The sequence below is a fragment of the Drosophila tropicalis genome, unplaced genomic scaffold, assembly GCF_018151085.1.
Source record: "Drosophila tropicalis isolate 14030-0801.00 unplaced genomic scaffold, ASM1815108v1 contig_761, whole genome shotgun sequence".
Taxonomy (NCBI): Eukaryota; Metazoa; Arthropoda; class Insecta; order Diptera; family Drosophilidae; genus Drosophila; species Drosophila tropicalis.
Window position 1 is genome coordinate 187069 of NW_027173249.1, and position 27625 is coordinate 214693.

General features: G+C 37.6%; 3 protein-coding genes across 4 annotated transcripts; 2 read left to right on the forward strand and 1 right to left on the reverse strand.

Moving 5' to 3' along the window:
- The first annotated feature begins 6960 nt into the window (after positions 1 to 6960).
- On the forward strand, positions 6961 to 8734 carry e(r) (enhancer of rudimentary). 2 transcript variants are annotated; one of them, XM_068293446.1, is made up of 3 exons: positions 6961 to 7108; positions 7512 to 7606; positions 7889 to 8734. In XM_068293446.1, the coding sequence occupies exon 3, from the start codon at positions 7930 to 7932 to the stop codon at positions 8242 to 8244; it is 315 nt and encodes a 104-aa protein (XP_068149547.1). In that variant the 5' UTR covers positions 6961 to 7108; positions 7512 to 7606; positions 7889 to 7929; the 3' UTR covers positions 8245 to 8734. The 2 variants fall into 2 exon arrangements, with proteins under 2 accessions (XP_068149547.1, XP_068149548.1); XM_068293447.1 differs by lacking the exon at positions 7512 to 7606 and having other exon boundaries at positions 6966 to 7108.
- A 2437-nt stretch (positions 8735 to 11171) lies between these two features.
- On the reverse strand, positions 11172 to 13539 carry Rbm13 (RNA-binding motif protein 13). The gene is made up of 4 exons (XM_068293448.1): positions 13419 to 13539; positions 13298 to 13344; positions 12455 to 13235; positions 11172 to 11443 (listed from the first exon to the last, which is right to left on the reverse strand). The coding sequence occupies exons 1-4, from the start codon at positions 13431 to 13433 to the stop codon at positions 11270 to 11272; spliced, it is 1017 nt and encodes a 338-aa protein (XP_068149549.1). The 5' UTR covers positions 13434 to 13539; the 3' UTR covers positions 11172 to 11269.
- Positions 13540 to 13678: 139 nt separating this feature from the next.
- Positions 13679 to 17983, forward strand: LOC137579685 (uncharacterized). The gene is made up of 3 exons (XM_068293452.1): positions 13679 to 13974; positions 14048 to 14425; positions 16071 to 17983. The coding sequence occupies exons 1-3, from the start codon at positions 13871 to 13873 to the stop codon at positions 17560 to 17562; spliced, it is 1974 nt and encodes a 657-aa protein (XP_068149553.1). The 5' UTR covers positions 13679 to 13870; the 3' UTR covers positions 17563 to 17983.
- The last annotated feature ends 9642 nt before the right edge of the window (positions 17984 to 27625 follow it).

Below are 27625 nucleotides of genomic sequence, written 5' to 3' on the forward strand. Positions count from 1 at the left end.
AATGCTCTTGATAGTAAAGAATATTGCTCCATGATGTGCAACAAACGTTTGACCGGGTATGACACGCTAGAAAAGGCTTCCTGCTTCTAACTAATGATTTGCCCAATGCACCTAATCTCAATGTGGCAACATACCCTAATAATAAGGCAATTATTGCATCCAGAAGGAATTTACTTAAATAGAAAATGGTTGCACAAATGAAAAATCATAGACAATTTACAAAAGTCTGTCCAAGCAACATTCAATCAAAGAAGAGGAACTTGTACAAAACTCACATTAACAACAGTGAAAGCTCTTGCAGTTTGTCTTGATTTAAGGCTAAATTGGAAGACACATGTGAAAGAAAAACAGAAACAGTTAAAACCAACTGGCCATAAATCCCAGCTTACTATAAAAAACAAGCTACGCACTTACAAAGCAATTTTGAGGCCTGTTTGCAGTTATGGGCTGCAAAGCGAGACAATCAAATATGGACAACTAAATATAATATTAAATGGGGTTCACGTAAAAAGTATGCAATATTCTTAATGATTTTATTCTTCATCTGCACAACTTATAGTTTATATATAGTAGTTTGTCCCAATGGTGGGACACTTACTTATTGTCCAAGGACAGATTGTAAATATGTACGAATACGATTGTTCATATTTGATGTTTCCATTCCCATTTACATCAATAACTCGTATACTACATGAGGCTTGATACCAATTTTGGTAACTTTGGGACTTATAGTTTCCTAGATCTAGTTGTTTGTACGGACGGACTGACAGGGGCATGACTTTAATGTAGAATTCACCCTCTGGGATTCACCGACATTAGTTCTCTACTGTGGCCGGCATCTGGGACACTCACAAATAGGCATGTCTACATGGTATCTCCACTCAGATAGAAAATTTTAGTGTTTAAAGTTTCAAACTAATTTATGATTAATTCATTAATTTTTAAAAGTTTTCTCCACGGAGAATAACACTTCCATCCCGTACCCCCCATCGTACACCATCGTCTCACGGTAGTCGGTAAATTTTAAGATTTTAGCACCTTTTTGGGTCGTTTCAGAAACCAGTTTATCAATATTTAGAATGATTCAGATGCCATCGAATGTGGGCAACAAGTTCAAGGTTAACTCACCTGGTGGCATCATGATGATGATCATTTGGAGGCAATGTTGTTGTCGTCAATGTGATGTGATTGTTGTTGTTAGTGTTGGTTATAACAGTCACAACTGGTAATGATGCCTCCGACGGCACAGGCCTATAAATCAACGGTTTTACATTATGCTCGAAATCATCCAAGAAGACAACATCATGAACTGGTATCAAACGATTATCGGTTGCATTAAAATGTAAATCGCGAAATGGCCCATTGAAGAGGCAACGCAAGGGTGACGTCACTGCATGAGCATCCGGCGGTGGCAACTTTATATACATAAATGGCAAAAAATATAAAACGTCCGAAATTATTGATTAATTATATTGTAGGTAAACACATAAACGGATTATGAGACATTTTTGCAATTTATTGATATTAGTACAGAGTCAATTCACATTCAATGCAGCGAACCCAGAGGGCCGAGAAAATTTGGAAAAGTGGAAAAACCTTTCACATAAAAACTCTTATGTTTGAGAAAGAACGGTCTACAATCTTACGGTGTGGCAATGCGGCGCATGTAATATGACTTTTCATCATAAATTTATATAGCAGCTATAGAATATAGTCATCCGATTTTGTTGAAATTTGGCATAGTCATAAATATGTATGTATATTTAACTGACAAATATAAATTATTTTGACAATTGAGAATGACAAAGTTACTCATAAAAGTCCATGTTAACCACCTTTCTTTGGAAGCTATATGATAGAGTGGTCCGATCTGGTCAACTATGAGATATATGCTGGATTTCAGCCTTTAAAGACTAAGTGGAGCTTGTATTTATCTAAACGTATTCACTAAAGTTGGCAAAAATCTGTAGCTTTTGAACCAACCTAGACATAAATTTGAAAAAACAAAAATCACTAAAACAAATGATAATTTTGGGCTCTTTATTTAGAGTAATCTAATCTAAAAAGAAAGTAAGAAAGTAAGTCTACTATGTATATATTTTCCCCCAGAAAAATTTTAATTTTTTATGGCTTGTAGACCGAGATCTGCTTGAGATATGACAAAACATGACATTAACTCAAAACAACGTAAGCATCTGAAATAATGTATTTTTGAAATTACCATAAATCTAAATAGTTTATGGATGTCGTAGCCGCATATAGGAGAGGGATAGAAAAAGTGGGGAATGGTATTATTTCTAAGGTTTTATACTTAAGCGTCACTTTGCAAATGAATCTTTTAGCTAAGCTGAAAGCTGAGAATTTTAACATAAATTTGCACAAAACCTGGTAAAAAAAAAAGTATTTTGCTAGAATGATTAAAGCCCTGAAAATCACATTAAGTTAAAACTTAAATCATCCATGGAATGGTGGATGAATGCGACTAAAACTGATTTCAATATTTTAAATACTTCCTTTTTCTTAGGCAGAAAAAGAGTTTAGAACCTTCAGCATAGCTGAGGCAGTTTTTTGATAAGAAGAATTCCCCAAACATTATAATATTTTGGTGAAAGTCTGTTGGTGAACATGATCTAACTGGGCGAATGTGCCTGTTTTGGTCCGAAAACCCTTTTGGACTCATTTGCGGCTATTACCAAACAAAGTAATTAACAGATGCACATAAGTCTGCCAACTTTTATAATAATTGCATGACTATATTAGATACAGTTGGCTGAAAATGGCTTTGTACATTTACAGTCTTTACAGCTTACTTTAAAAAAGTATTTTCGACCTAAAGCTTTTGGGCTGAAACTTGGTATATAAGCTTTTTATTGCCCCGGTGATGTGCAGTATGAAAATCGTCCGGATCGAACTACTATATCACTCAGTGCCTGGAAAATAGGTGAAGGAGTTGAAGTATTATTTTAAAATATTCTAATAAGATAGTTTTAACGAGCAAAAGGCCTGTCAAGGGGAAAGGGCGAATATAGAGTAAGAATTTAAAGAGGTTGCATGGGTATAAATGAATACTTCTTAGCTTCATTGATCTTACATATAGGACATATAACATATATGTATCCGGATATATGGGACACTGTCCTCATAGAATTTTTTAGTTGTGTTGTTTGGGTTTAGAGCTTCGCTCGGCTTTCTTTTTACGGGACAATTTTCAATTAAATCCTAATATTATTTGCACTCGTCAGAGGATTTCACATTTCTCCAAAACTCGAGAAGCGGCCGCTACAATTAGACTGATGACCTTCTTGATTTTGTCTAGTTCTACACTTTTACGTCATATTAAAAGCGCCCCATAACAATCTATATAGTGGAAAGGCTTCTGGAGAGTATTTTTGATACATCAGGCTACAATTTGCACTGCTTTAAATGCAAGTTTAAGACCAGAGGTCCGGGACTTACTTTGACCGTCACAGTTTGTATACCCTTACGAGTTTTTTGTTACTCTAACTTACCTATAGCCGTCAAAGTCGGAAAACGTTATTAAAAGTTATGTAAAACTGAGAAATATTAAGTTTTAAAGCAATCGCGTGAAAAGTAACGAAGTTATTGCCAAAAGTCACAGTTTTCCACTGATCGTTTCTATGGGAGCTATATGATATAGTCACCCGATCTTAAAAGTAATAAAATTACCAATATTACGACAATCGCTGGGTTTATTTTCGATATTATAATATACATTTGGACAGTTTCTCTACTATTTATATTTTAAAATATCAAAGAGGCTAATATACCCGAAGTTTATATACCCTTGCAGTCCTTTAATATTTCTACATGTTCAAAAAATTTTTTTCTGCAACTCAATTCATCAATACACAAACAATTTTTTTCGTTCAGATTGGGATCTGAGGTTTTATATCCAATATTATCACATACATATGTAAATTTCATAGCGATACTCCAACTCCTTCACCTACTTTTCGTATAGAACTATATGATATAGTGGTCCGATCCTCAAGATTTTCATACTTGATCTGAAATAAAAAATTCAACCCGATAGCTTTTAAGATGGCTGAGTAAAACGCATACGCACGGACGGACAGACGGACATGGCTATATCAACTTGGCTTTTCATGCTGATGAAGAATATATGTACATATATTTGTACTTTAAAGGGTCGGAAACATCTCCTTCTGTGCGTTACAAACATCTGACCAATTTTAAAATACTCTTTGCAAGGGAATAAAAATATATGGCTATCTATGCATTGAATGCTATTAAGTTTATGTCATGAACAGCTTTCTATGCAGTCGTTTAAAAAATTTAAAAATAAAAAAATACAGTAAGTCGTCTCGCCAATTTCGGTATAACATGCATCAATACAAATATATTAATCTGGCTCTCCCCTATAGACAACTCCGCCCTTATAAACCGTCAAGTGAAAAACGTTTTGACGTTTTTGGCATCTTTCTAGTCCGATTTTAATCATATATGGTAGGTTTGTAAAAACATATACGATTAATAAGTCCGAATTGCAGGGGCGGAAGGGGGCGTGGTAAAAATTTGAAATAAACTCGATCACTGTACATACTACACAAGTCTACATACCAAATTGGCTCTAGCTTCTATAGTCTCCGAGATCTAGGTGTTCATAGATCGATTCGGACGTTGATGCTGATCAAGAATATATATATGTACATATATACATACTTTATAAGGTCGGAAAAACTTCCTTCTGTCTGTAACACACATTCTGGCGACTTTAATATACCATTTCACCATATGAGGGCATGGTGTAAAAACAGTTTCCATTGTCAAACAGTTGAAGAACGGAATGAGACATATTTTTGACAAAGTTGTCTATTCTTTATCTATCTGGGAAAGTGACCGATGCTTTATATACTGACTATGCCTAAAAAATTATAATAGCTTAGTGTTATTTACTAACATAGTTAGTTAAGCTTGTCAACTTTTTGAGAAAACTGAGAAAGTTGGTATTTCCTTGAAATGAAAAACTCTCTTTAGAATAAAGCGGCATGACTTATATACACATCTCTATACATACATATATATGTATGTATATATCTTCCTGAGCGATCTTTTGATTTCCGATAAGTTCATTGGTTTCATTTTCACTTTGGAGCGGATTGTCGATTTCGTTGACTTCGTGGATTTTGTTCTTGATTATGTTTAAATGCAAAATTTCACCTGCTTGGGAAGTTGAAGGGCTGCAAAATGATTCTAACAATAAGACGAGGTAATTTTCCCTATTGAGCGAGAAAATTAAAAGAAGCCGGCCAAACTTAATAACTTTCCGTTGCAATGTCGACAAGTTCTAAATAAAAATTCAATGAAAATAAACTATTTTGTTTTATAATAAGTAACTTTTTTTCAAAGATGGAGTTTGTGATTCTAATAAGAATTTGAAATCAATTGAAATCGATAAAAGATAGAAGATTCCAACAAAAGGAAATCAATCTTTGAAAACCATTAAGAAATTTGTGTTTCCTAAAATAATGTCTAAAATTTTTCACAATTTGAAACACATTTTAATTAAATCGAAAAGCATCTTCTTTAAATCCTTTTACGTTCTTTCGTCAAACGATATCAATTATTACCCACTGTGCACATTTACATATACATTCATAGGTGTGTGTGTGTGTAGTTGTGTGTGTTTTCATTTCATTCACCTTGATTTTGCCATTGGATGCGGAGAACATTGAGATGAAACTGTAGGCAAAGCTGATAGATAGCCGTCCACAAAATACCACAATGGGGGGCGGATGCATTTACAAACAACACCAGCAATAAGAGCAAAATGCAATATATGTGAACTTTTTTTTAAAGCACTACAAACAAGCACAACAACACAAATTAAGCAGAACAAAAAAGACAAACAAAATAAATTTTTAAAAACAAACAAAAACAAAACTTTCGACACGCGTGCGTACGTTGCGTTGGTGGATCTGTGCGAGGGGTCGATCGGTTGAGGGGAATACGGTTACACGGGCTGTGTGTGTCTGTGCCTCTCTCTTTACAATTAGAAACACTTGCACAATGCAATTGAATTAATTTAGATTTTGCAGCTGCGTCTGCGCCGTTAATTTTGGCTTAATAACCAAAACATTTTTCATTTAAGTTAGCAAGAGGAGAATTCAATTTATTATTTGTTTTGGATATCAACACGCGTGAAGAGGACACACACACCATACACGACAGCGAGGCGGGGGAGGAGCAACTAAAATTATTTTCAAAAATCTGACTGCTTCGGCCAATGGCGTTGCCGGACTGCCAAGTATTTAATTTGCAATTTTAAATCATCGTTTTAAATTGTTAGTCGGCAGTCAAACTCGTTAAGTATGTTAAATTTAACATATAACTTAATCTCTGATTATTTTAGTTGAAACGATCATGTTAAGTTAACATACGTAAACATTCAAGACTCTCTCACTCCCTCTCTCATATGTTCATGCTAACATTATGCGCTCTCTCTTGCTCTCTATTAGAGCTGGTTATCTACAAAAATATCGATATTTAAACCACTAGGGAACCCTTCGTGCACCAGTGACGGATGGTTCTAAACAAAGATAAAATTCAATTGAATGTTTACTTTAGAGATTATACCCAATATAATAAAAAATATGTGCAATAATTAATGACATCTACTAAATAATACTTAACAAGCATACATACATATGTGCATTAATAAATACATAAATTTGTTTTGTCTGTCACAGTCACAGTGAATACCACACTAGTCTCCTCACTAGTGCACAATTTAATAACCAACACTGAATGACTATCGAATTTACCTTATTTAAATTGAATATCCTATCGAATTTGCATTGTTTGTTAAATTAAGGTTTTGATAAAAGAAGTGTCTATTGAAAAAAAATCAACTTATAAACAGAAATTATTTTAATTTTTTAAATTTCAAAATGCAAACTTTTCATATCCATCTAGTTATCGTTGGTAACAATCGATACTATCGATAAGTTATGAGTTCTATGAAAACGGCAAGCAGGCGAGGTGAATTGTATTATTGTTAATATAAATTATAAACTATTGTATATACATAAGTATAAATAAGAACGCTGATATTGTCAACTAAGAGGTAAGTAACTGCAAAATGGAATAGTAAAAGTGTAGAGCAACAAATATTTCGAGCCCTTGCTGCAGCAACTTGGATTTGCAAGAATACGCTGTGCGTGTTTTTTTTTTTGGTGCGTTTCGAAGCGGCAAAAAGAAAATGTGTGAATTTTGTTGATTTTTTTTTAGATTTGCCTTTACATAAACAAACAAACAAGCAAATTGATTACATTCCACATCTGATGTGTAATATAAAATAGTTTTATTTGATGATTGCAAGAAAAACTCAACAAATTGTAATATGCCGACACAAGCGTAAAAATATCTGTGCTTGGGCTTGTGTATTTGTGTACGAAACAGTGCTGAGTGAGATGTTGAGGACGAGAATGGACCACACACTAATAAATAAACACATTTTCGATTCACAGCCAATATACTAACTCTCCCATTGCTGGAGTCTCGGAGAAAAAAAAACTGCATCGATATTAACAATAACAATTTTGGGAAACTGCCGTAGTTGGTGGTAAGCATTATCAAACCTATTGTCTCTCCCTCTCTCTCTATCTCACACACATGCACACTGTATCTCCTCCAACCTACAATATAAGGGGGAAACTCCAAAAAAACAAGAAAACTCTTAATCAGTTAGTTGAATAAATTCCTTAAAATTGGAAATAAATACATACATATATACATATATATTTAGTTACGAATTCTTCTAAAATGAATAACTAACAAGAGTTTACTTCTGAGCTATTTTTAAAACATTTCCAATTCAATAAATCCTTTTAATCCCTTATTACAGGTAAAATCAAATTTTTCATAATAGAGCAACGAGTGAAAAAAATGTCCCACACCATTCTATTGGTCCAGCCCGGAGTGCGCCCGGAAACACGTACCTATTGCGACTATGAGAGTGTCAATGAGTGTATGGAAGGGGTATGCAAAATCTACGAGGAGCATCTGAAGCGACGGAATCCAAACACTCCAACGATCACCTACGATATTAGCCAATTGTTCGATTTCATTGACACATTAATAGACATCAGCTGCATGGTATACCAGAAGAGCACCAATACCTATGCGCCCTACAACAAAGATTGGATCAAAGAGAAAATCTATGTGCTGCTGCGTCAGGCGGCTTTTAGTCCAAATGCTTAAGGAAAACACTGAAACCAAAATCAACAGACTATTACTACACACACACACACACACCGAACTATTATTATAATATCTATAGATAATAGTTGACAAAACCACAAAACGAGAACGAAAAAAAAAAAACGAAATTATGGAATACAATGTCAAAAATATCAGGAAAAGTGAAACTTGTTTAGAAATCGATCATCATCATTACACACACTCACTCACCCTCTATATATACCTACATGAATATTTATGCAATTAAGTCATATTCGCCACCAATCTCTACATTTTACATACATACATTTAATTTTTTTCCCCCTGTGCATGTGTGCGATCGTTTTCAAAGTTCTTAAGAGGAAAGTCAATATAATGTAAAACACTTGACAAATGCGAGAAAAAACAAGGCAAAAGCAAAAAGAATGAAAACAAATGAATTCGTAAATGTAAGCAACAATTTACATTTAATAATAATAATGTATGATGTATATACACTTAACTAAACGAACTATCGTTTTTCAAAATTATGAAACACAATTTATTGGGAGGTATGTAAGAAACCAAATGTATATAATCGCCAAAGGTCAGTAACGATCTGTGTGTGTCCTTTATTGTTTATTAGTATAGGATTTACTTAGTTGTAAACTATCATCCTAATCATAGTTATATGAGACTCGAACTTGGATCCTCGTTGTTCACTTTCCCGTTGTTGACTGGGCCACTTAGGTAGACCGAGGACTCGAAATGTGTGTCGTTTGGGCACTCGTTTCCCCTTTCAACATTCAAAGTTGTACGGGCTTCCATTTATCGGAGGTCGTTATTACCCGGAAGGAAGTTCAGTTTGTTTTCTTGTCTCGGTTAACCGTGATTACCTCTGTCCCGCATAGCAAATATCAAAGCCAATTCGGATTTTCCACGTTTTTGATGTAGTAAAACGAAGAAATTTTTTTTGTGAATTAATTCAAGGATATACATACATATGTACATGTTACCCACTTATTAAATTTTTATCACTTATATTAGCACACTTAGATTTATGACTCATCTTCACCTGGAGAAGCTCGTTGTGATGTTACGAAATGCCAAAGAGAAGGAAGCTTTTGGAAATCATTTGATTAACCTAAAAACCATAATTCTAAATATTTCCAGATGTCTAAGATAGTCCCCAAGTAATTATTTGTATTATCAGCAACGACGCAGATTATTAAAGCCAAGTTTCAATCATTTCAATCTCTGCTCAAGCTTAAGAGGGAATATTCCAATTCTAAACATAGATTAGAACTTGAGATTTTTTGGCTGACTTGTTACATAATAATAAACAAAAAACCTTTTGTTTATGCGATTTGCAACTGAAATTTCCATTAAAGAAATCTTAAACACTTGTGCCATATGGTGGACATATATTTATTGTTTTTGCAAGATGTCATGAATCATAATTTGCACGAATCCATGTGAATTAGCTGACGAGCCATTCATCAAGTTACAATTCCGATTATTCCGATCCTAAGTAGAGTAAAAATAATCTCAAATAGAGTACAAATACAAGAACAAAGTTTCGAGTATAGAATAACTTGTATTTGAAAAATGAACCGAATACAATTGGTTGCTTTATTTTGTTTCGACCCTTATTATTACTTATTAGGCTTAAAATTGAGTTTAGAGCGTGATAGTCAAAAAATAAACGGGACTGTGCTCGTATTCGAACGGATTTGAGACTTGTTCTCGATTCCAAAAATGACCTGTTCTCATTTTCAAACGTTTTTAACCTTAATGCTTTTGAGTTCGGTGTATTTGAAATTTGGCAAGATTAAAATCAAATTAGTTTAAAAAGTCTTCACACATAAAATCTGAACTATTTTTATCGGGATTTGCACTTGAAATTTAATGTTTACCTAAATAAATGTAAAGCTTGGCAACCCTAAAGCTAATATCCATAGTGGGCGTAATAAAAAGAGTTTCGAGTTTACTCGGAAATGACACTGAATTCCTTTTCATTTATCGTTTAACTGTGGTCAAAGATGAATTGATCTAATCAAGTAGGAATATAATCCTACTCGAATCAGGTCAAAACTCTTTTGAATCAGTAGATTTTGAAATTAAAAACATAACATTTACAAAATTTTCGAAAGTACCTCAAAACAAATACATGTACATATGTACATCCATACATGTGTGTGATGAAGCAATGCTGAAAGGTAGTTCCGTCGGGGATAATGGATAGTGGATACATATATCTGTGTGTGTGTGTATATGTATGCATGTTCATATTGTTATGTTAGCAGTAAATAGAACCTTTGGTTCTTGCCACTCGGCACGATGTGAGTTGTGCGATCATCAGATTTTTAGCAAAGAGAATGAGCTTAGCGCAGCTTTAACTTGGTTTTAACGGTAAGTGACCTTGAAATGGTCAAGCTTCAGCTGCATTGAACTTGGCGTGTGATTTTTAATTAGCCCAAGCCAGACCAACTTGAAATTATATATCAACTATTTTATGTAATGTAACTCGATTCTATTTTTGCGCATACCATGTAGCTAAAAGTATGTTAATGGGTACATTCGGTGCTAAAAAGGCCATAGAAAATAATAGATTCTTGAAGCAGATATCACAAATTCTAGTCAGTAAACATAAAAAAGTGACCTGTGAGGCTACCGACGTGAAAATCCTGTTTCGGTGGTCCGAAATATACATAACAAATAACTTAAACATTTGCTAATTGAAGTGTCTATCAAGGATAATACCTGCTTCGGTTAAGAACCAACAAGTCTATTTTGTAGACGGTATACGTGAGTCGTATTCCTCCACTGTTTAACTGGTTTTCTCCAACGCAATGCCAAGATTCAAGTTTGTCCATATAGAGAATAGTATGCTCCGCGATATATCTTTCTCTGTTTTGCCCATTTTTACTCTATTGTCCATCTCTTTCGATTTCATTCTCAAACACACATTTCATGGTTTTCGTTATTTAATTTTAATTTAGACAAATATATAGTTATAGATGGATCTGTAGGAAAGCTCTCCATATTCATTTCACTTTGTACCTGACTAATAACGCACTTCCCTCTGTGGAGCCTCAGTTTCAACTTCATATTCGTATTCCACCTCCAATTTGGGTTTAGCACGACGTCGTTTTGTCGTTCCACTGGCTGCTGATTTCCGTTCTGATGCTGATGCTGCGGCGGAGGTCCTCGTTTTCTTTGTAGGCACTTTAGCACTTTCCTGTAAATTGGTTTTCAATTTAGTGTTTATTTAAATGATTCGAGAATTCAATCAGCACAAACAAAACAAAAACAGTTCTAACAAAAACGCGCGCGCGTATCGTCTAGTTTTTATTTTCACTTTTTTGGTGTATTAAATGTTCTCTCTAGATAGGGCTACGTCCGAGCAGCTACTGGAGATGTCAAGATGACGTTCGCCGCTCGAAAAACTCTAAGCGTAGCTGACTGAAGAGCTTTATGGGTCGAGGTTCCGGTCGGGCGGAGGGGACGGACTCCCGGGTAAAATGCAGCGACAACGTTGCGTCTTATTGAACTTGTTCGTTTTGTAATTATGGTAATTGCGAAATAAAAATCAACAAGTTCAAAATATACATTAAATAGAAATTGAAATGCGGGAGGGGGCGGTAGAATTTACCGAATGATTAGCCGGGCGAGCCTCTCTCATAGAAGGTATCATACATATTCATTATCATACAACTTAAACAAGATCGATTAAAGTAATCAAAGTCTTCTTTGCCATCGCCCACGCGAATTAGGCTCTTCCCAAAGGACCTATAGAGACTGATTTTGCAATAGTCAAATTAAATATCTCAATATCTGGCCATTACGGATAATCTGATGATCTGTACTGATATAAAACCCTTGATTCTTAGTTAGGCCTTAAGTCACAAATTTCCCTGGTAGTAGTTGAAATCAAAATAATGAAATAAATTACCGCTTAACTACTTAATATTCATGGATTTGATGCTGAAATGCAAAATTTAAACTTCTGAATTCTGTTCTATACTCTAAACATCGAAAATCGGAATGGTTTGATTTTTAGGTATGTATCTTAAATTGTACCAAAATTTGGATTGATAAGTTCAAGAACTTAATGACTCAACTGCGACTAAGATGTCATCAATTTAAACTAATTGAACCGAAGAACTTTACTATTGACGAATTCTTTCGATCTTTATGGCGATCGAAAACTAAAGCCAAAAAGCAAAAAAACTCGTTTCCGAATAGCTACCTCAATATCTTCGCCATCGTCGTCGTCCGACTGCTCGAAATCGCTATCCATTTCGACTTGCTCCCGATGTCCAGAATCGCTATCATAGTCTTCTTCCTCATCGGTATCAGCTTCAACGAATTCCTCATCCATCAGAGCGCGATGCAATTCAGCCGCTTCGGCTGGATCCTGATCAGGATCCAGTTCCATTTCATGTTCCAATTCCAATTGCTGTTCCCTCTCTGCATCTTCCTCATCGTCTTCCTCGTCTTCGTCCCCGTCAACACGTTCCGCTTCCAATGCCTTATTAAAGGCAGTTTGTGAGAAATTATAGATATCACGATATGTGCCATGTTTGAGACGCTCCAGCAGTGCCTTCTCAATGTGATTATCAATTTTGGCCGCTATCAGTGCCTTTTGTTCGCGACGCGCCTCACGTCGTTCGATCTTAGTGGACAGGGGCACAATGAGTTTCTGTCTTCGCAATTTCAATTTTCTCATGCGCATTAGATATTGGGTGATTTTTAGGAATCTCTGCTTATTCTTGGATATCATGTACTTTGGCCAAAAGACCAAGTTCTCATTGATCTGTTCGATTGCCTTTTCAAAATTACGCGACAATTTGATGCGTTCCCATAATTTATTGGGCATGTGGGATCTTTCTGCCGTCTTAATGAACAAATAGATGATGCCCTTCTCCTCGCGGACAGTGGCATACTGCGAATTGGCCAAGGGGCAGGTGCGGCGTGTGCAAAGACCCGTCAAATTGTATTCATGACGGCAAAATGTCCGCGTGTCAGTTCTGCAGAACAGTGAACAAAATTAGTTCCATGTTAGCTCCAAGAGAAATCCACAAAAACTTACTTGACTTTGTGAGAGCAAAACGATTTGTTGATAATACTCCAAACTACCTAAATGCGGTAAAATAGATTACATATTTATTAGATGATTTAATGTTTTAGATTTGCTTTCTATCTTCACTTACATCGTCGTTCTGCATTTTGTTGTTGCAGCTAAATCAACCAATATAAGTAACAAAAAAAACACGTGCAGGTAGCCGCTGCTTCAAAATAAAGGAAAACAAATAATATCGATTAGTTCGTTATGGTATCGATAGACGCACATGTCATAGCGATGTGCAAACTAGGAAAACAAATAACATCGATTAATTCGCTATGTTATCGATAGACGCACATGTCATAGCGATGTGCAAATGGTCAATTATTCGTTTCAATGAGTGTCAGGAATATTTAATACGCGCCAATCATCCCTAATAAACCATGCTAATCGCGTCGGTGTTTTTCTATATTTAGCAATTTGGTTTGTGGTTAAGTGCGCGAGGACCGCACAAATACTTTTTTAAGTTCTGTATATAGTTTTAAGTAGCCAAGTTTAAAAACAGTTAAACAACCTTAACCCAACGGTCCTCTGCATAAAATGATACATAACATTTTACTTACACTGACCGCCTCTATTGTGCCGATTTTGGCGCTAATTTTCGTAGCCGGATTGTTCACATATAAATTGTATATATATATACGGTAAATGATCATTAATATCATCATCTTCCGCTAAGTCCCTTTAACACTTTTAATTTGCTTTTTCATTTTGCAGTTGCCGCTATAATGCAACCGTAAATTGCTGGTTTTGCAACGAAAACTCAAGAGTACCGTACGAGGAACGAAATAGTTTTACCTGTCCGAAATGTGAGCAGTATAATGGTTTTACCAAGGATGGTGACTACAACCGGGATATGTTTATGCAGCGCGACACCTCTAAATGTAGCAACAATTCGTCATCCAGTAAATCGGTCTATTATACTTCCACTGCCGCTGCCGCAGCCGGCGCTGTCTCATCAGCGTCTGCGGCGCCCCCTTTGACCAATGGACTGTGCGATCAATGCAATGAGGCTCAACGCTTGAAGGTGGAAAAGTTGGCACAGTTCGAGCCCAAACATGAATCCCGATTTGAACAGGAGCTTACGGTCTACAGGTACACTATCTTTATCACAGCACTTCCTGTGTTAATATGGAGTATAGTAACCAGAGGACATACGAAACCAACTAACTGTTGATATGTATTATGTACTTACATATTTGCATAAGGATTCGGACCTACGTGTCTATAGGGACATAAAGAAGTAGCTTGCCACAAGTCTCAATACTCTGCAAATTAAAAACGGAATAGCATACAAGCAAATCTCCGGAACTTTTGTTTCACTACTTGCTCTTTTGTTTACACAGTAAGGGCCACAAAATTAGAGCATTTGTTTCTGATTTTCTCCATTCCCAAGTAACTCAGGCGATAAAATCTTATATAAATAGAATAACGTCATTTTGATTAAAGAGTATCCCAACAAAAGTGCTTCAAAACCCAAGGTTAGTTAGATCAAAAATAACAAAACACATCCTGTTCGCTTTTTTAAGGAATAAAATCAGTAAAGGTGGTATTTTGACAAAAACATATTCTTACTTTGAAGCCTTGCCTTCCTTTTATTAAAAAGTAATGCCTTGACTCACTGAATTAGTGTCATTGAGTGAACAGTGAGAATGAGTCTGGTTTTTAGTTAACACTTAATTCAAATATTCCTAAATATCTCGTGAATCGTAGTGTCTAGCAACATATGAATCGAAAAATATTGAATTGGCCTCAAAAGTTAAAGTCGAGAAAAGTGAAAATATTTGTGATATTTAAAAAAGTTTTTTCAAAGGAAATTTTTCTTTAGCTGTATTTATCTATATTTTTGACATGTAAACTAATTTTTTTTTTTACAACCAGCTTACATATTTTGCTAACAAGCACGGCTCGAAGTGTTTCCAATGTACCGAACCTACACGACAGAGCTAGGCCCTAGTCCGGGGAGTAAGCCGTGCCGTGCAACTGATCTAAAAATTAGAATTTTAACATTGTTTCACAATTCAAAAATGTAAACTTAGAGCTCAGAGCTCATCAATGTCGTAAAGTCCGTATGGGACATTCGTCCTTAGAGCAATTTGAATAGTTTCCTAAACTTCTGGTGAAATAAAGTCGCCAAAGCATATGGTACTGGCAGACGAAAGCTTTTGCGGTCTCATAAACTCACTTTACCAACGTCAACAGCCAATTCCGTATAAACACCTACAGGAAATAGGAATGTTGTTGACATGTATGCAATATGCTTTAAAAGTTAAAGAACGCGACAAAAGTTGCAAATTCCAGTATACAAAAAGATTCTGTATGTATTTCTAAAGTTAATTCAGCTGTCCGTCCGTATAAACACTAATTTTTGTAGATCCCGGCACTTCCGATTCCATTTAAATCAAACTTAATCTATCAAAATCAAATTTTAGGATTCTAATACTTATTTTGAACGTGTATGTATATATGTATGTATGTGTATACGTTTTCAACATGTAAACCAAATCGGTGCAGTTAACCGTTTACATCGAGAGAGATGGAGATAGCCTCTGTATGGAAAATGAGTGGGACCGTGAAATGGGGTAACTTTACTCCCCAAAGTCCAAGAAAATATTTCTAAATTACTCACACTTTTTTTATTTTTAGATTTTCAATGATTTCAATGTTTGTATTTACCTGGAATATGTTGAGTTTTACTGATTGGGCGTATCCTAATTTTCTTGTTTTTTTTTCCATCCAGGAATCAATTGGAGGAACAATTTCGTTTATGCTCCAGCTGCGAACGTCACGTGGACAGAGTGTTGCACGAAAAGAAGAAAATGGTTTTGGGATCAAAATTCTTGAATTTTATCATCAAGGGAGCCGCCCTGCTAAAGCAGCCGCATTTCAATCGCTTGGCTCGTGTGCAACAGCAACGGAAATTGCAACGTTATCAGTTTTTAATGGTTCTGCTGAGCATTTGCAATGTTGTGGCCATTGTGTGTGGCTTGCCGATTGCCCAACGGGAGCAATTCAATGCTGTCTTGGGGCACCATTTGGCCTCACCCGTTTTCTTTTGCTACTCACATGTGTTGACATTGGTAAGGGTCGTGGGAACGATATTGGAGGATCAGCCAAGTGTTGGCAAATTGTTGCTATATGGCCGTACTTTTGGTAAACTAATCCTCTACTCGGTGGGCCTGAGTCAGTTGCAAGTTCAACATGCCACACTTGCGTCCTGCTATACTGACCTATATCCCTATGCCATACTGATTTTGAGTTTTTTGCATAATGTCAGTGATGGCCTCAAATTTACCAGATTCACTCTGTTGCTGCTGTTATGGAGTGTTTTTGCCAATGGATCATCGATTGCGAACTTTGAGACCGGTGGAACTGTGTTCAATTTGTTGGGCAGCGCTTTGACTCTTGTACTTTTGTTCACGAACCGAAGAAATCTGTTTTCAAAGGCCTCGATACTTAACGAAGAATCCGCTGGCGACAGCTTCCATCGCTTGTGCGCAGATGAATGCATCAGTGATGAGGAAACGATCAGTATGTTGAGTCAACAGTTGAACTGCAGTGCTGGCAGCAATAGCAGCATGGGTGGCATGACATCGCTGATGTCTACCTCCGGTGGCAATGACACAGTGCGCCAAAGGAGCCTAAACCATGCATTCTCCAGAGCCCCATCTGTGCTGTCGCTAAACTCGCTGCATTTGTCATCGCAAAGGAATGGATTCGGAGGCTTGAGACGTCCTCAGCCAACCGCTTCATATGCGGCTGGCAGTGTGGATCAGTTGGGTGGCTGGCGATCAAATTATGCTCCTTCACCGGATCCCTATATCAACAACCAATGGCCACCACGCCACCAACATCAACAGCCAATGCTTGGTGCTAATCCTCTTCTTTCGCCGCGTAATCCTGCTGCCCCTTCAACATACAGATCAGTAGAGAAGTTATTAATGCCGCCACGTCTACTTACCATTCCCAAGAACATTGATCATGGTGGTGGCCATGATGTTAACGCCTGGTTGGCGGCTTCCAGCAATCAGGAGCTCCAGAATGATCCCACCAGCACCACCGGCTTACTGCAGACATCACTTTCCCGCACCTCATCCCAATCATCGGGTTTTGAGTCACAGCCCAGACCAGAATCCCAGGCTAACTCTTATGCGTTTGCCTCTGCTCCGGCTCCACCCCCTCGCATTATATGTCATCTCATGACTACGGCTGGCAAAAGAATGCTACTTTAGCTTCTGACCATTTCATTGCTCCCCTTAATGTGGCTACACCATTAGCCTCCCCATTGCCGCCGCCGCCGGCGACATTGCCTACCTCCTCAATCTACTCACACCCCATGGAACCAATGGATGTCCAATTTGGTTCCAGTCGTCCGCATCTCCAGCCTGGGGATCTTTTACGCAAGTGGGTAGAGTCCACTTCCCGACTCACGCCACAGCGCAACTAATAAACGACTCTCTAAAATAAATTAAATGCTCTGTGTTCATCAAAACTATCCATCTATATTTTAACCTTAAGATTTACTTGTTTACTATTGTAATAGGCCTCTTCATATACTATATTATTAGTAAATATACTTTTTTTGATTATTTTGATTATTTTGATATTTATTATTGTGAATAAAGGATTACTGCCACTTTATAATACAGCAAATCTCTGCTCATACATTTTTCCGAGTCCATATTAGGAAAATGGAACCACAACCTACATTTATTCGCCACTGGGTGGGAAAGGGTCTCCATTTGCATCAACATTAAATATACACTGTCAAAGAAACGGAAAGCAAATATGTTTTGAAAAATAATCGTACTTAATGTAAAAGCAATAAAGTATAGAACAATTTACCTAATCTATGTACACTCATGGTCTAAAGAGTAGGTACACAAGCAGGCCTTCCATTTTGAGTGGAATATTTGGTAAAAGCTCTAAGCGTTCCCTAAACTCGACACAAATCATGATTTCGAACGGAGTGGAAAACGTCTTCGAAAAATTAAATTTTACAGAAGTATCAAACAACGAACTAATAATATAGAATACAAATTTGAAGTATTTTACTCTAAAATTTAGACGAAATTCTCCGTACTATAGATCATGGCCCGGGGGACGAATACGCTCGGTTCCCATTGTGCGATCTCACAGAAAAACTAAAGCGAATGGATGAACTTCAGTTTCACCCAGCATTCCGATACAAGCAGAAATGCATACACTTTCTCAGATATCTTTGCGTACACTCAAGTTTATTAAGAGAGCTCAGTATAAACTAGATATCGAATTTCTTCTTTTTTGTACCCTTGCAAAAAGGGGTAAATTAATTTTGGTCAGAAGTGTGCAACGCATAGAACGAAGCATCTGCGACCATACAAAGTATATATATTCTTGATCAGCACGATGAGACGAGTTCAAATAGCCATGTCCGTCTGGATCAACGCAAACTCCTCATAGACCGTAAGAGCTACAGAGCTGATTTTGCATGTAGGCTTGTATATACTGCAGAGGTTGTATATCTCGGATTCAGCCGGATCGGACCACTATATCATATAGCTCCCATACAAACCCCAAAGTCACGAACAGTGACTTTTCTTAATTACTTCGTTATTTTCTGTGCTATTATCGTGAAAGAGTTAAAGAGTTTATTACGCCTATAAACGACTGTGCCAAATTTTATCAAGATCGGGTGACTATATCATATAGCTCCCATAGGAACGATCGGTGGAAAACAGTGACTTTGATCAATATATTCGTTATTTCCTATCATTGTAGGACAAACTTTGACGCGGTCGAAGTTAGCCCCGGCCCTCTGGTTTTATTTGTCTTTTTAATTATTAAACTTAATATTTAATATCATTTCATTTATCAAAACAAAAAACTAAAGCATAGTTACAGTTTGGCAAGAAAGTCTTTACACACAAGAAAAACATTTAAATTTTTTTGCTTTGAAGCGAAAAAGAAACAGAAATATGATTATTTCAAACTTTTTATACCGGCCTTATGGACGGCGTAGTAAAATAGGTTCATACGCATATTTTGTATGTTTCGAGTCGGATTTCAAGCTTGGTAGAAATAGATAAGAATAATTAGACTGCTGAATTTAAATGCGATAGTCAAAAAACTACAGGAGGAAATCGGTTTTTCCTTAATTATGGAGGCGGAAGTGGGCGTGGCAAAATATGAAAATATATATACCCTGCGCGCATACTAAGCCAGTGTACATATTAAATTTAGTGACTTTAGCTTTGTTAGTTTCTGATAAAATCAGTTTAGTTTAATTTGTGGGGGCGGAAGTGGGCGTGGCAAAATTTTTAAATAACCAATATCTGCGCGTCTATTAAGCTAGTCTACATATCAAATTTGATGTCTCTAGCTATTATACTTTTTAAGAAAAACAGTTTTATGTGAATGCTGGGGGCGTTAGGGGGCGTGGCAAAAAGTTTGAGCAAATAATTTCTGCGCGCTAACTAAACGGGAATACAAACTAAATTTGATGTCTCTATCTGTTATACTTCTTAAGAAAAATAGTTTTATGTGATTCCTGGGGGCGTTAGGGGGCGTGGTCGAAATTCCAATTAACTCTATATATTTACATAATACACGAGTATACATACCAAATTTGGTGGCTCTAGCTTCTATAGTCTCCGAGATCTGCGTGTTCAGACGGACATGGCTAGATCGACTCGGCTGTTCATCCTGATCAAGAATATATGTATATACTTTATAGGGTCGGAGAAGCTTCCTTCTGCCTGTTACATACATTTTGGCGACTTTAATATACCATTTCACCCTTTGGGTGTATGGTATAAAAAGCGTATGGACTTCGCCAATGAGCACGTTTCCAAGCCGACATGCTTTTGGAACAAGGTCATATTTTCGGATGAATGCAAGATTTGCATATTTGCCATCAAGGAGAAGAAAATGATTTGGACAAAAAGAGGAGCAGCCTTCGAAAAAGAAATTTTTATTTCAACGGTGAAACATGGAGGAGAAGGAGGAATGGTTTGAGGGTGTATGCCGGCTGGTGGTGCTGGGAACTTGACATTTATAGAATCCACCATGGATCATAAGGACTACATGACCATTTTGGACCATTTTGGAGTTTGAAGCAAAGTGTCGAAAAGTTGGGTAATTATTACTTTTATTACGTGAAACTATGACTCCTCTTTAACGTTAAACCAGAAGGCCGGGGCTAACTTCGACCGCGTCAAAGTTTGTATACCCTTGCAACTTTTTTGGTAACTCTATCCTTACCTATTAGCCATCAATGTGGAAGAACGTTTTATCTAAAAAGGCTTATGTTTGCGAAAGAATGGCCTACAATCATAGGAAATAACGAAGATATTGATCAAAGTCACTGTTTTCCACCGATCGTTCCTATGGGAGCTATATGATATAGTCACCCGATCTTTATCAAATTCGGCACAGTCATTAACATATATATTAAATTAAGAAATGTTTAATTTAAAAGCAATCGCGTTAAAAGTAACGAAGTTATTTACAAAAGTCACCGTTTTCGACCAATCGTTCCTATGGGAGCTATATGATATAGTCACCCGATCTTGATCAAATTTGGCATAGTCGCTTATAGGCGTAGTAAACTCTCTAATATTAAGTTTTACGACAATAGCTCAGAAAATAACAAAGTTATTGAGAAAGTCACTGTTCGTGACTTTGCCGTTTGTATGGGAGCTATATGATATAGTCATCCGATCTTGATCAAATTTGGCATAGTCGCTTATAGGCGTAATAAACTCTCTAATATTAAGTTTCACGACAATAGCTCAGAAAATAACAAAGTTATTGAGAAAGTCACTGTTTGTGACTAGGCCGTTTGTATGGGAGCTATATGATATAGTGGTCCGATCCGGCTGAATTCGAGATATACAACGCCTGCAGTATATACAAGCCTACGTGCAAAATTTCAGCTCTGTAGCTCTTACGGTCTAGGAGGAGTTTGCGTTGATCCAGACGGACGGACGGACGGACGGACATGGCTATTTGAACTCGACTCGTCGTGCTGATCAAGAATATATATACTTTGTATGGTCGGAGATGCTTCGTTCTATGCATTGCACACTTCTGACCAAAATTAATATACCCTTTTTGCAAGGGATATAAAAACAATTGCCAAAAGAGCATCTGTGGGACTTACTTGAGCGCCGGATTTGACAGCATACCATTACCTCAAAAACAATGCTAAAGGAGGTTATTATGGATGAATGGAGAAAAACAACCACAGAGGATACCCGGCCAAGGTGATGCTTTTAGACCCGACCATAACCTGTTTAGATAGCTTGCTTGGGATGGAAAACAATCCCAAACCCCTAGACTGCCGATTCGTATATTGTTGAGCGTTTAGGTTGGCATCAGTACAAAACCATTTTACCCCAATTTCGGTACCTCAAGCAATCGATTCTAAATTTGTCTCCCTCGTTGATTCTCACCTGGTCATGTAAATATGAACGAAATGTTTGCACATCCATAAAAATGCATTTCGTGGTAAAAGAACATCTAAAACTGTTTTTTTAGTAGAGTCGATCTCAAAAGTTGTCAACAAACGTTGTTTTGCGTGCTTAATTTGATTTCGATAGACAAAAAACTGCGAAGGTGGTCGTGGCAAAATGTTTAAATAATCGTAAGCTGTGCGCACATAAAACAAATGCATGTTTGTACAAAGTTGGTCGCTTTATTAGTTTTCGAGGAAATCAGCTTTATTAACTTTCCGGACGGAAGTTGACGATCACTGTACACATTACAAGAGTCTACATACCAAATTTGGGGCCTTTAGCTCTTATAGTTTCCAAGATCTGGGTGTTCATTCAGACGGACATGGCTGGATGGACGCGACTGTTGATAGTGGTCAAGAATATACTTTATGGGGTCGGAAAGGTTTATTCTGCCTGTTCCATACACCCTGTGCATGGGATAAAAATGGATTATTCCTTGTTTTTTTTTTTTATCTTTTAATTCATCAGATTATCGGCTAAGCTCGTTTTCGTGATTTGAGGCAAAATTTGATCTCTGCTCATTGAAAGACGTTAGTATTTCTTGAATTAATTTAATGTTTATTTATTTATATGTATAACGGGGTTACATACTAATCTTGACATACATTTTCATGTGTTCTATATTATGATTGTTTTATTGTTATCTTATTTTATATAATCTAAACACCAACATACTCCCGTTCGTTGAACACCTGTTCAACGTTATCCAACGTTGACCGCGAAATTGCTGGGGCTGGGTTTGCTGCAGCAGTCGGTATAGGATTGACGATCCTCACGGTTGTCTGCTCTGGACCATTGTGCCTACGGGGTTGGGAGCATCTCCTTATTCCATATACCATCACAAGAACCAATGGTATTGTTAGCGCTAAGTAGGAGACGATCACATGGTGTGCCGGCTATCTGGGGTCTTCTAGTAACTTCCAGTTTTGCTTAGTTTCCAGTCTTTCTTGAATGTTGCTTAGTTCGTCGTAGCTTAGCTGCATCTTCGTGAATTGTGTTGTTGTTGGCGCTGCTTTTATCGGGCCAGTGCTGAAGTTGCCAAATCGGACATATGACAATTTCATTGTGTCTAACGTAGCTATACGGTGACCTGTTACTCAGATAGCAGAACTCCTTACTGTACACGTTGGGTCTAGAGTTAACAATCCGGTCTTCTTGATAGTGACACCTTGTATACATATTATCGTCACAGGTCACTGCGAGTACAATTGGTCTGGTGGTGGCAAAAATCCACTGATTTTTGTGATACATGTCGTACCACACGAATGACCTGTTTGTGTGTTGTATCTGATAAGTTGATGATTTCGAGTTTTTGAATAGTTGGAACTCACAGTTGCTATAAGATGTAAACGTAGTTTGTTTAACAAAACAAATATATTGCTCGTTGTTGAGCTGATGGCATTGTTCAAAATCTGTTGATGAGAGCCCAATGTATTGATTCTGTTCTTTGTTGACAGCAATAATGGGAATTTGTACCTTCATTAAGACATACATAGAATTGTAAGACGTCGTTATCTGGAACTGGCAACTCCAAACCCCCCCTTCTTCATTTGACTTAACCTTTCGTATGGTGCCAGACATCTCTGTTGCATACTTTGAGTCCAGCACACCAAATAAGCCGTTCGCAATGTTCCCAATTATATCTAAAGGTGATCGTCGTTGGCGTTCGATGTGAAGGAGATCATTTCCTGTTCGTAGCTCCGAGTTGACATGCTCGAAGTGTCTCTGCATTGCTGTGCATGCCTCCAGAACTTTTATTTACACGCATATTTCTCCAACCTTTACTACTCCGTCTGAAAATGTCTTCAGGTCGGCCCAATATGATTCGAGATCGTAACATGTCACAATAGTCCAGTCAGACGTTGCCATTCTTCCTGTGCCAATACTTGGGGTTGAATCGAGTTATGTTGGTCCTTTGAGCAAATGCTGTAGGAAGTAACAACAGCATTAAGCAGATCGTCATTTCCAATGGTGGCAGACCGACCGACAAACGTCTTTTTGTCTCTGGTTCTGCAGTGTCCTCGATACCAGGGTCTTCTTGGGAATTCGATTCTGTGTCATCTGTCTCGATTTTACGTTTTATCGCCGTCTCTCTAAGCACGGGAGCCACTTTATGGATAGACCGCTAGTAGGTGCCTCCGGCTGTTTTAACGTCCACCAAACGGACGTATTCATCCAGGCCTGGACATAATTTAACAATTCGTACAATCGGCCACTGCAAGATTGGCACATTATCCTCCTTTAGAATTACCATCATGCCTTCTTTGACGTTGTTATATGGTTTCTTCCATTTGGATGTACCCTGCAATTCCTGTAGGTACTCCTGAGACCATTGTGTTCAGAATGTATGCTTAAGCCGTTGCTCTAATTCCCATTGCTCTGGAATCGATCGTTGTGTTACTGGCTCTGCATCTGGTTCGGCTACTAATGAATCTCCGATTAATAGATGGCCTGGGGTTAAAGCTGTCAAGTCGTTGGGATCGTCTGAGTTTGGGGTTAACGGACAAGAGTTCAGCACTGCTTCAACATTGACAATGATGGTAGACAGTTGATCAAACGTTAAGTTTGCTGTCGATACGTTTTTTAACAGTAAATGTTTAGCGGACTTTATTGCAGCTTCCCATAATCCTCCAAAATGTGGAGACCGTGGTGGTATGAACTTAAATTGCACTCCGTTTTGGTTGCAAAATTCATAGATAGTACCTGCTGCCTTTTCTGAGTGTATTGTATCAGCTCCTTTAGTTGGTTGTTTGCTCCAACAAAGTTTGTTGCATTGTCGCAGTATAATGGCTGACATCTTCTTCTGGAACCAATGAAGCGCTGAAGCTCACCTACAAATGAGGAGGTGGACAGCTCTCCGACCAACTCCAGGTGGACAGCCTTGGTTGCAAAGCATACAAATACTGCAATGTAAGCTTTGTCAGGACGTTTTCCTCGAACCTTATGGTGGATCCAGAATGGTCTACAATAGTCTACTCCGGCGTTGAGAAAGGGTCGATTCTGAGTTACCCGGTGCTCAGGTAAGTCGCCCATGTCTTGTTAAAAGAACTAATTCCGGTACTTGGTGCATGCTACGCAACCCTGGATCACATTTCGGACCATCGGTTTCACCTTAATGATGTGGTACTGTAGTACCGTAGTATCATTTTTACCACCGGATCATTATACGGCAAGATACTGGTGCTTGTTGTAGCCGAGTTGCTACTCGTATAATTGAATGTTCATCAAGTATAAGTGGCAATGTGGCCCCCGTGTTTTTGCGATCCAAAAGCAGTCACCATGCATGCCTTGGTTTTCTTCCATGCGGTATCCATTTTGTGCTCTGTAGGCTTAAATGGTATCGAGGACACTGCAGAACCAAAAACAAAAAGACCTTTGTCGGTCGGTCTGCCACCGTTGGAAATGACGATCTGCCTAATGCTGTTGTTACTTCCTATAGCATTCAACCCCAAACCAGGCATATACTACGAAAGTATTGGCACAGGAAGAATGGCGACGTCTGGCTCGACTATCGTGGCAATTTACGATCTCGAACCATATTGGGCCGACCTGAAGACATTTTCAGACGGAGTAGTAAAGGTTGGAGAAATATGCGTGTTACTAAAGGTTCTGGAGGCATACACAGCATGTCAACTCGGAGCTACGAACAGGAAATGATCTCCTTCACATAGAACGCCAACGACGATCATTTGTAGATATAATTGGGAACATTGCGAACGGCTTATTTGGTGTGCTGGACTCAAAGTATGCAACAGAGATGTCAGGCACCATACGAAAGGTTAAGTCAAATAAAGAATACTTATTGAATTTGCTGCAAAACCAGACATCTGTAATTGACTCTACGATAACTTCTTTACCAGTCTCTCTGAGACGAGATTTACTTGTGAGCCGCTATCCAGGAGTGTTCGAAATTCTCCTTTCCTTTCATTGATCCCTTTTACCACTACTTTGGCCGTTGCCAACAGAGTGTATTGTTTGCCAATTCCGTACGCAGAAGCTGCAGAAGCAAATTGTTGCATTTTATTTTTTGCGGCCGCAATCGTAGTTATATTATATCCGGCTTCGGTTGAATTTTCTGCTAGCCGATGAGTCTCATAATGGATCGCTTCAATTTGCATCCATAATTTGTCGACTACAGATTTGTAATTCATTTTTTCTTCAGGCACTATTTGACTTAATGTTCCGGACAATGAATCCAGCAGGGCACTTTGCTTGCGCACCAGTGGTTTGGTCATGACTCGCTCTTCTTCTCTTTGGCGAGCTTGCCTCTCTAGTTTTATCTTTGTCAAATGGTTCTTCCAATCCTCCACTTTATTAGTTTCACCGCCTTCATCCGTAACAAAGCAGTAATTTTCCTCAGCTCCTGATGACTTTTCTCAAGATTCTCCCTCATGTGTTCCACGAGCTCAAGTTTCTCCTCGAAATAAGATGGCTTCGATTTGCTGGCGATAGAATCTTTTTGCTATTCCGAATGAAGGCCTGAATTGCCTTGTTCTGTTTGCATCTTATAAGACTCCTACATGTTCTTTTATATTCTTATGTACATATGTACTTGCTTACACTAGTAATGACCCGATGGGAGTTTATTTATTTGTCAAAGACAGGGAACTCCGACTCGTTCCTTAAATTGGTCGAGTGTAGCACAAATAAGAATAAGAAAAAAATAGAAGTCGCCTTTTTGTTTAGATAATTTTATTTCCAATATTCCTATTCTTTGTACACTGATTAACGCCGCGACAGTGACGACAGGTGGATCCATTTTCCAGAAATCCATCCAAAATTGCTGACTGATGCCAAACTATAGTACTCGTGCGTATTACCTGGGTTACTGACCGAGTTAACTAGATCAGAGATTGCTGACGCCAGGGAATGCAGCAGATTTTATGAGTTGAACAAACTTTATTTGACATAAAAATAACTTTTTATGATTTGGTCGCCCTGTTGACACAAATCGTTGTTAAATGTTTTTGAGAAAGTGATCGCCTAGCTGATCAACTTTTATTTAATGGGTATGCACTGCTACCCAGTTGCGGAAAACCCACTCCTAGTTTTCCAACAAATTGTTTTTTGTCGCCAAGTTGGCTACGCAATGATTGCCAAGTTAATCAATTGCGATGTTTTTAGTCGGGACCCCAGATTGATGTGAACTGTTCATCAATTTGTGCCCTCGCATAAGATTGTACTGTGTCCAAAGCGTGCAAAGAAAGTAGACGCCTAGTTTACCAGATTCCTTGTTGAGAGATTGGTCGCCTGAGTTGACGAAATATTCTCACTTGATGACGGTTTCACCAAGTCTGTTAATCTTTCAACTTGGAACCGCCAATGGTCACCAAAAGGGTCACTAGAATGTTCATTGAAAGACGTTAGTATTTCTTAAATTAATATAATGTTTATTTATTTATATGGAAATAGGCACTAGCACATAAACCAGTGACTAAAAGTTGTCGCAACCAACACATAAATTGGGTGGACTTCGGAGTGAGATTACAAAGGTAGAGATGGGGGCCAAAGACACAGCGATGCACACCCGATTTAGCTACAATTGGTATCTGATCTTACTAAGAATAATGCATTTCTTTTATAGTAAATATAATGAGCTCACCAATGCAAAGTTCGACATAGTGTTAGGTCAGCAAAATACGTCTTTATTGATAATAGCTAACCATAGCTTAATTAACTAGTTCTTTGTTGTTAACTGCTGACCTTATCAGATCTACTTATGACTGATGAGCCATCGATATCTATAATCGGGTTACATACTTATCTTGACATACATTTTCATTTGTTCTATATTATG

Coding starts and splice junctions, on each gene's coding strand:
- Rbm13 (XM_068293448.1), bottom strand. Junction 13,236..13,297: donor TTTTGCTCTCACAAAGTCAA/GTAAGTTTTTGT, acceptor ACTGTTCTGCAG/AACTGACACGCGGACATTTT. Junction 11,444..12,454: donor ACGATGGCGAAGATATTGAG/GTAGCTATTCGG, acceptor ACCAATTTACAG/GAAAGTGCTAAAGTGCCTAC.
- LOC137579685 (XM_068293452.1), top strand. CDS start 13,871: ATGATACATAACATTTTACTTACACTGACCGCCTCTATTGTGCCGATT. Junction 13,975..14,047: donor AAATTGTATATATATATACG/GTAAATGATCAT, acceptor TTCATTTTGCAG/TTGCCGCTATAATGCAACCG. Junction 14,426..16,070: donor CAGGAGCTTACGGTCTACAG/GTACACTATCTT, acceptor TTTTCCATCCAG/GAATCAATTGGAGGAACAAT.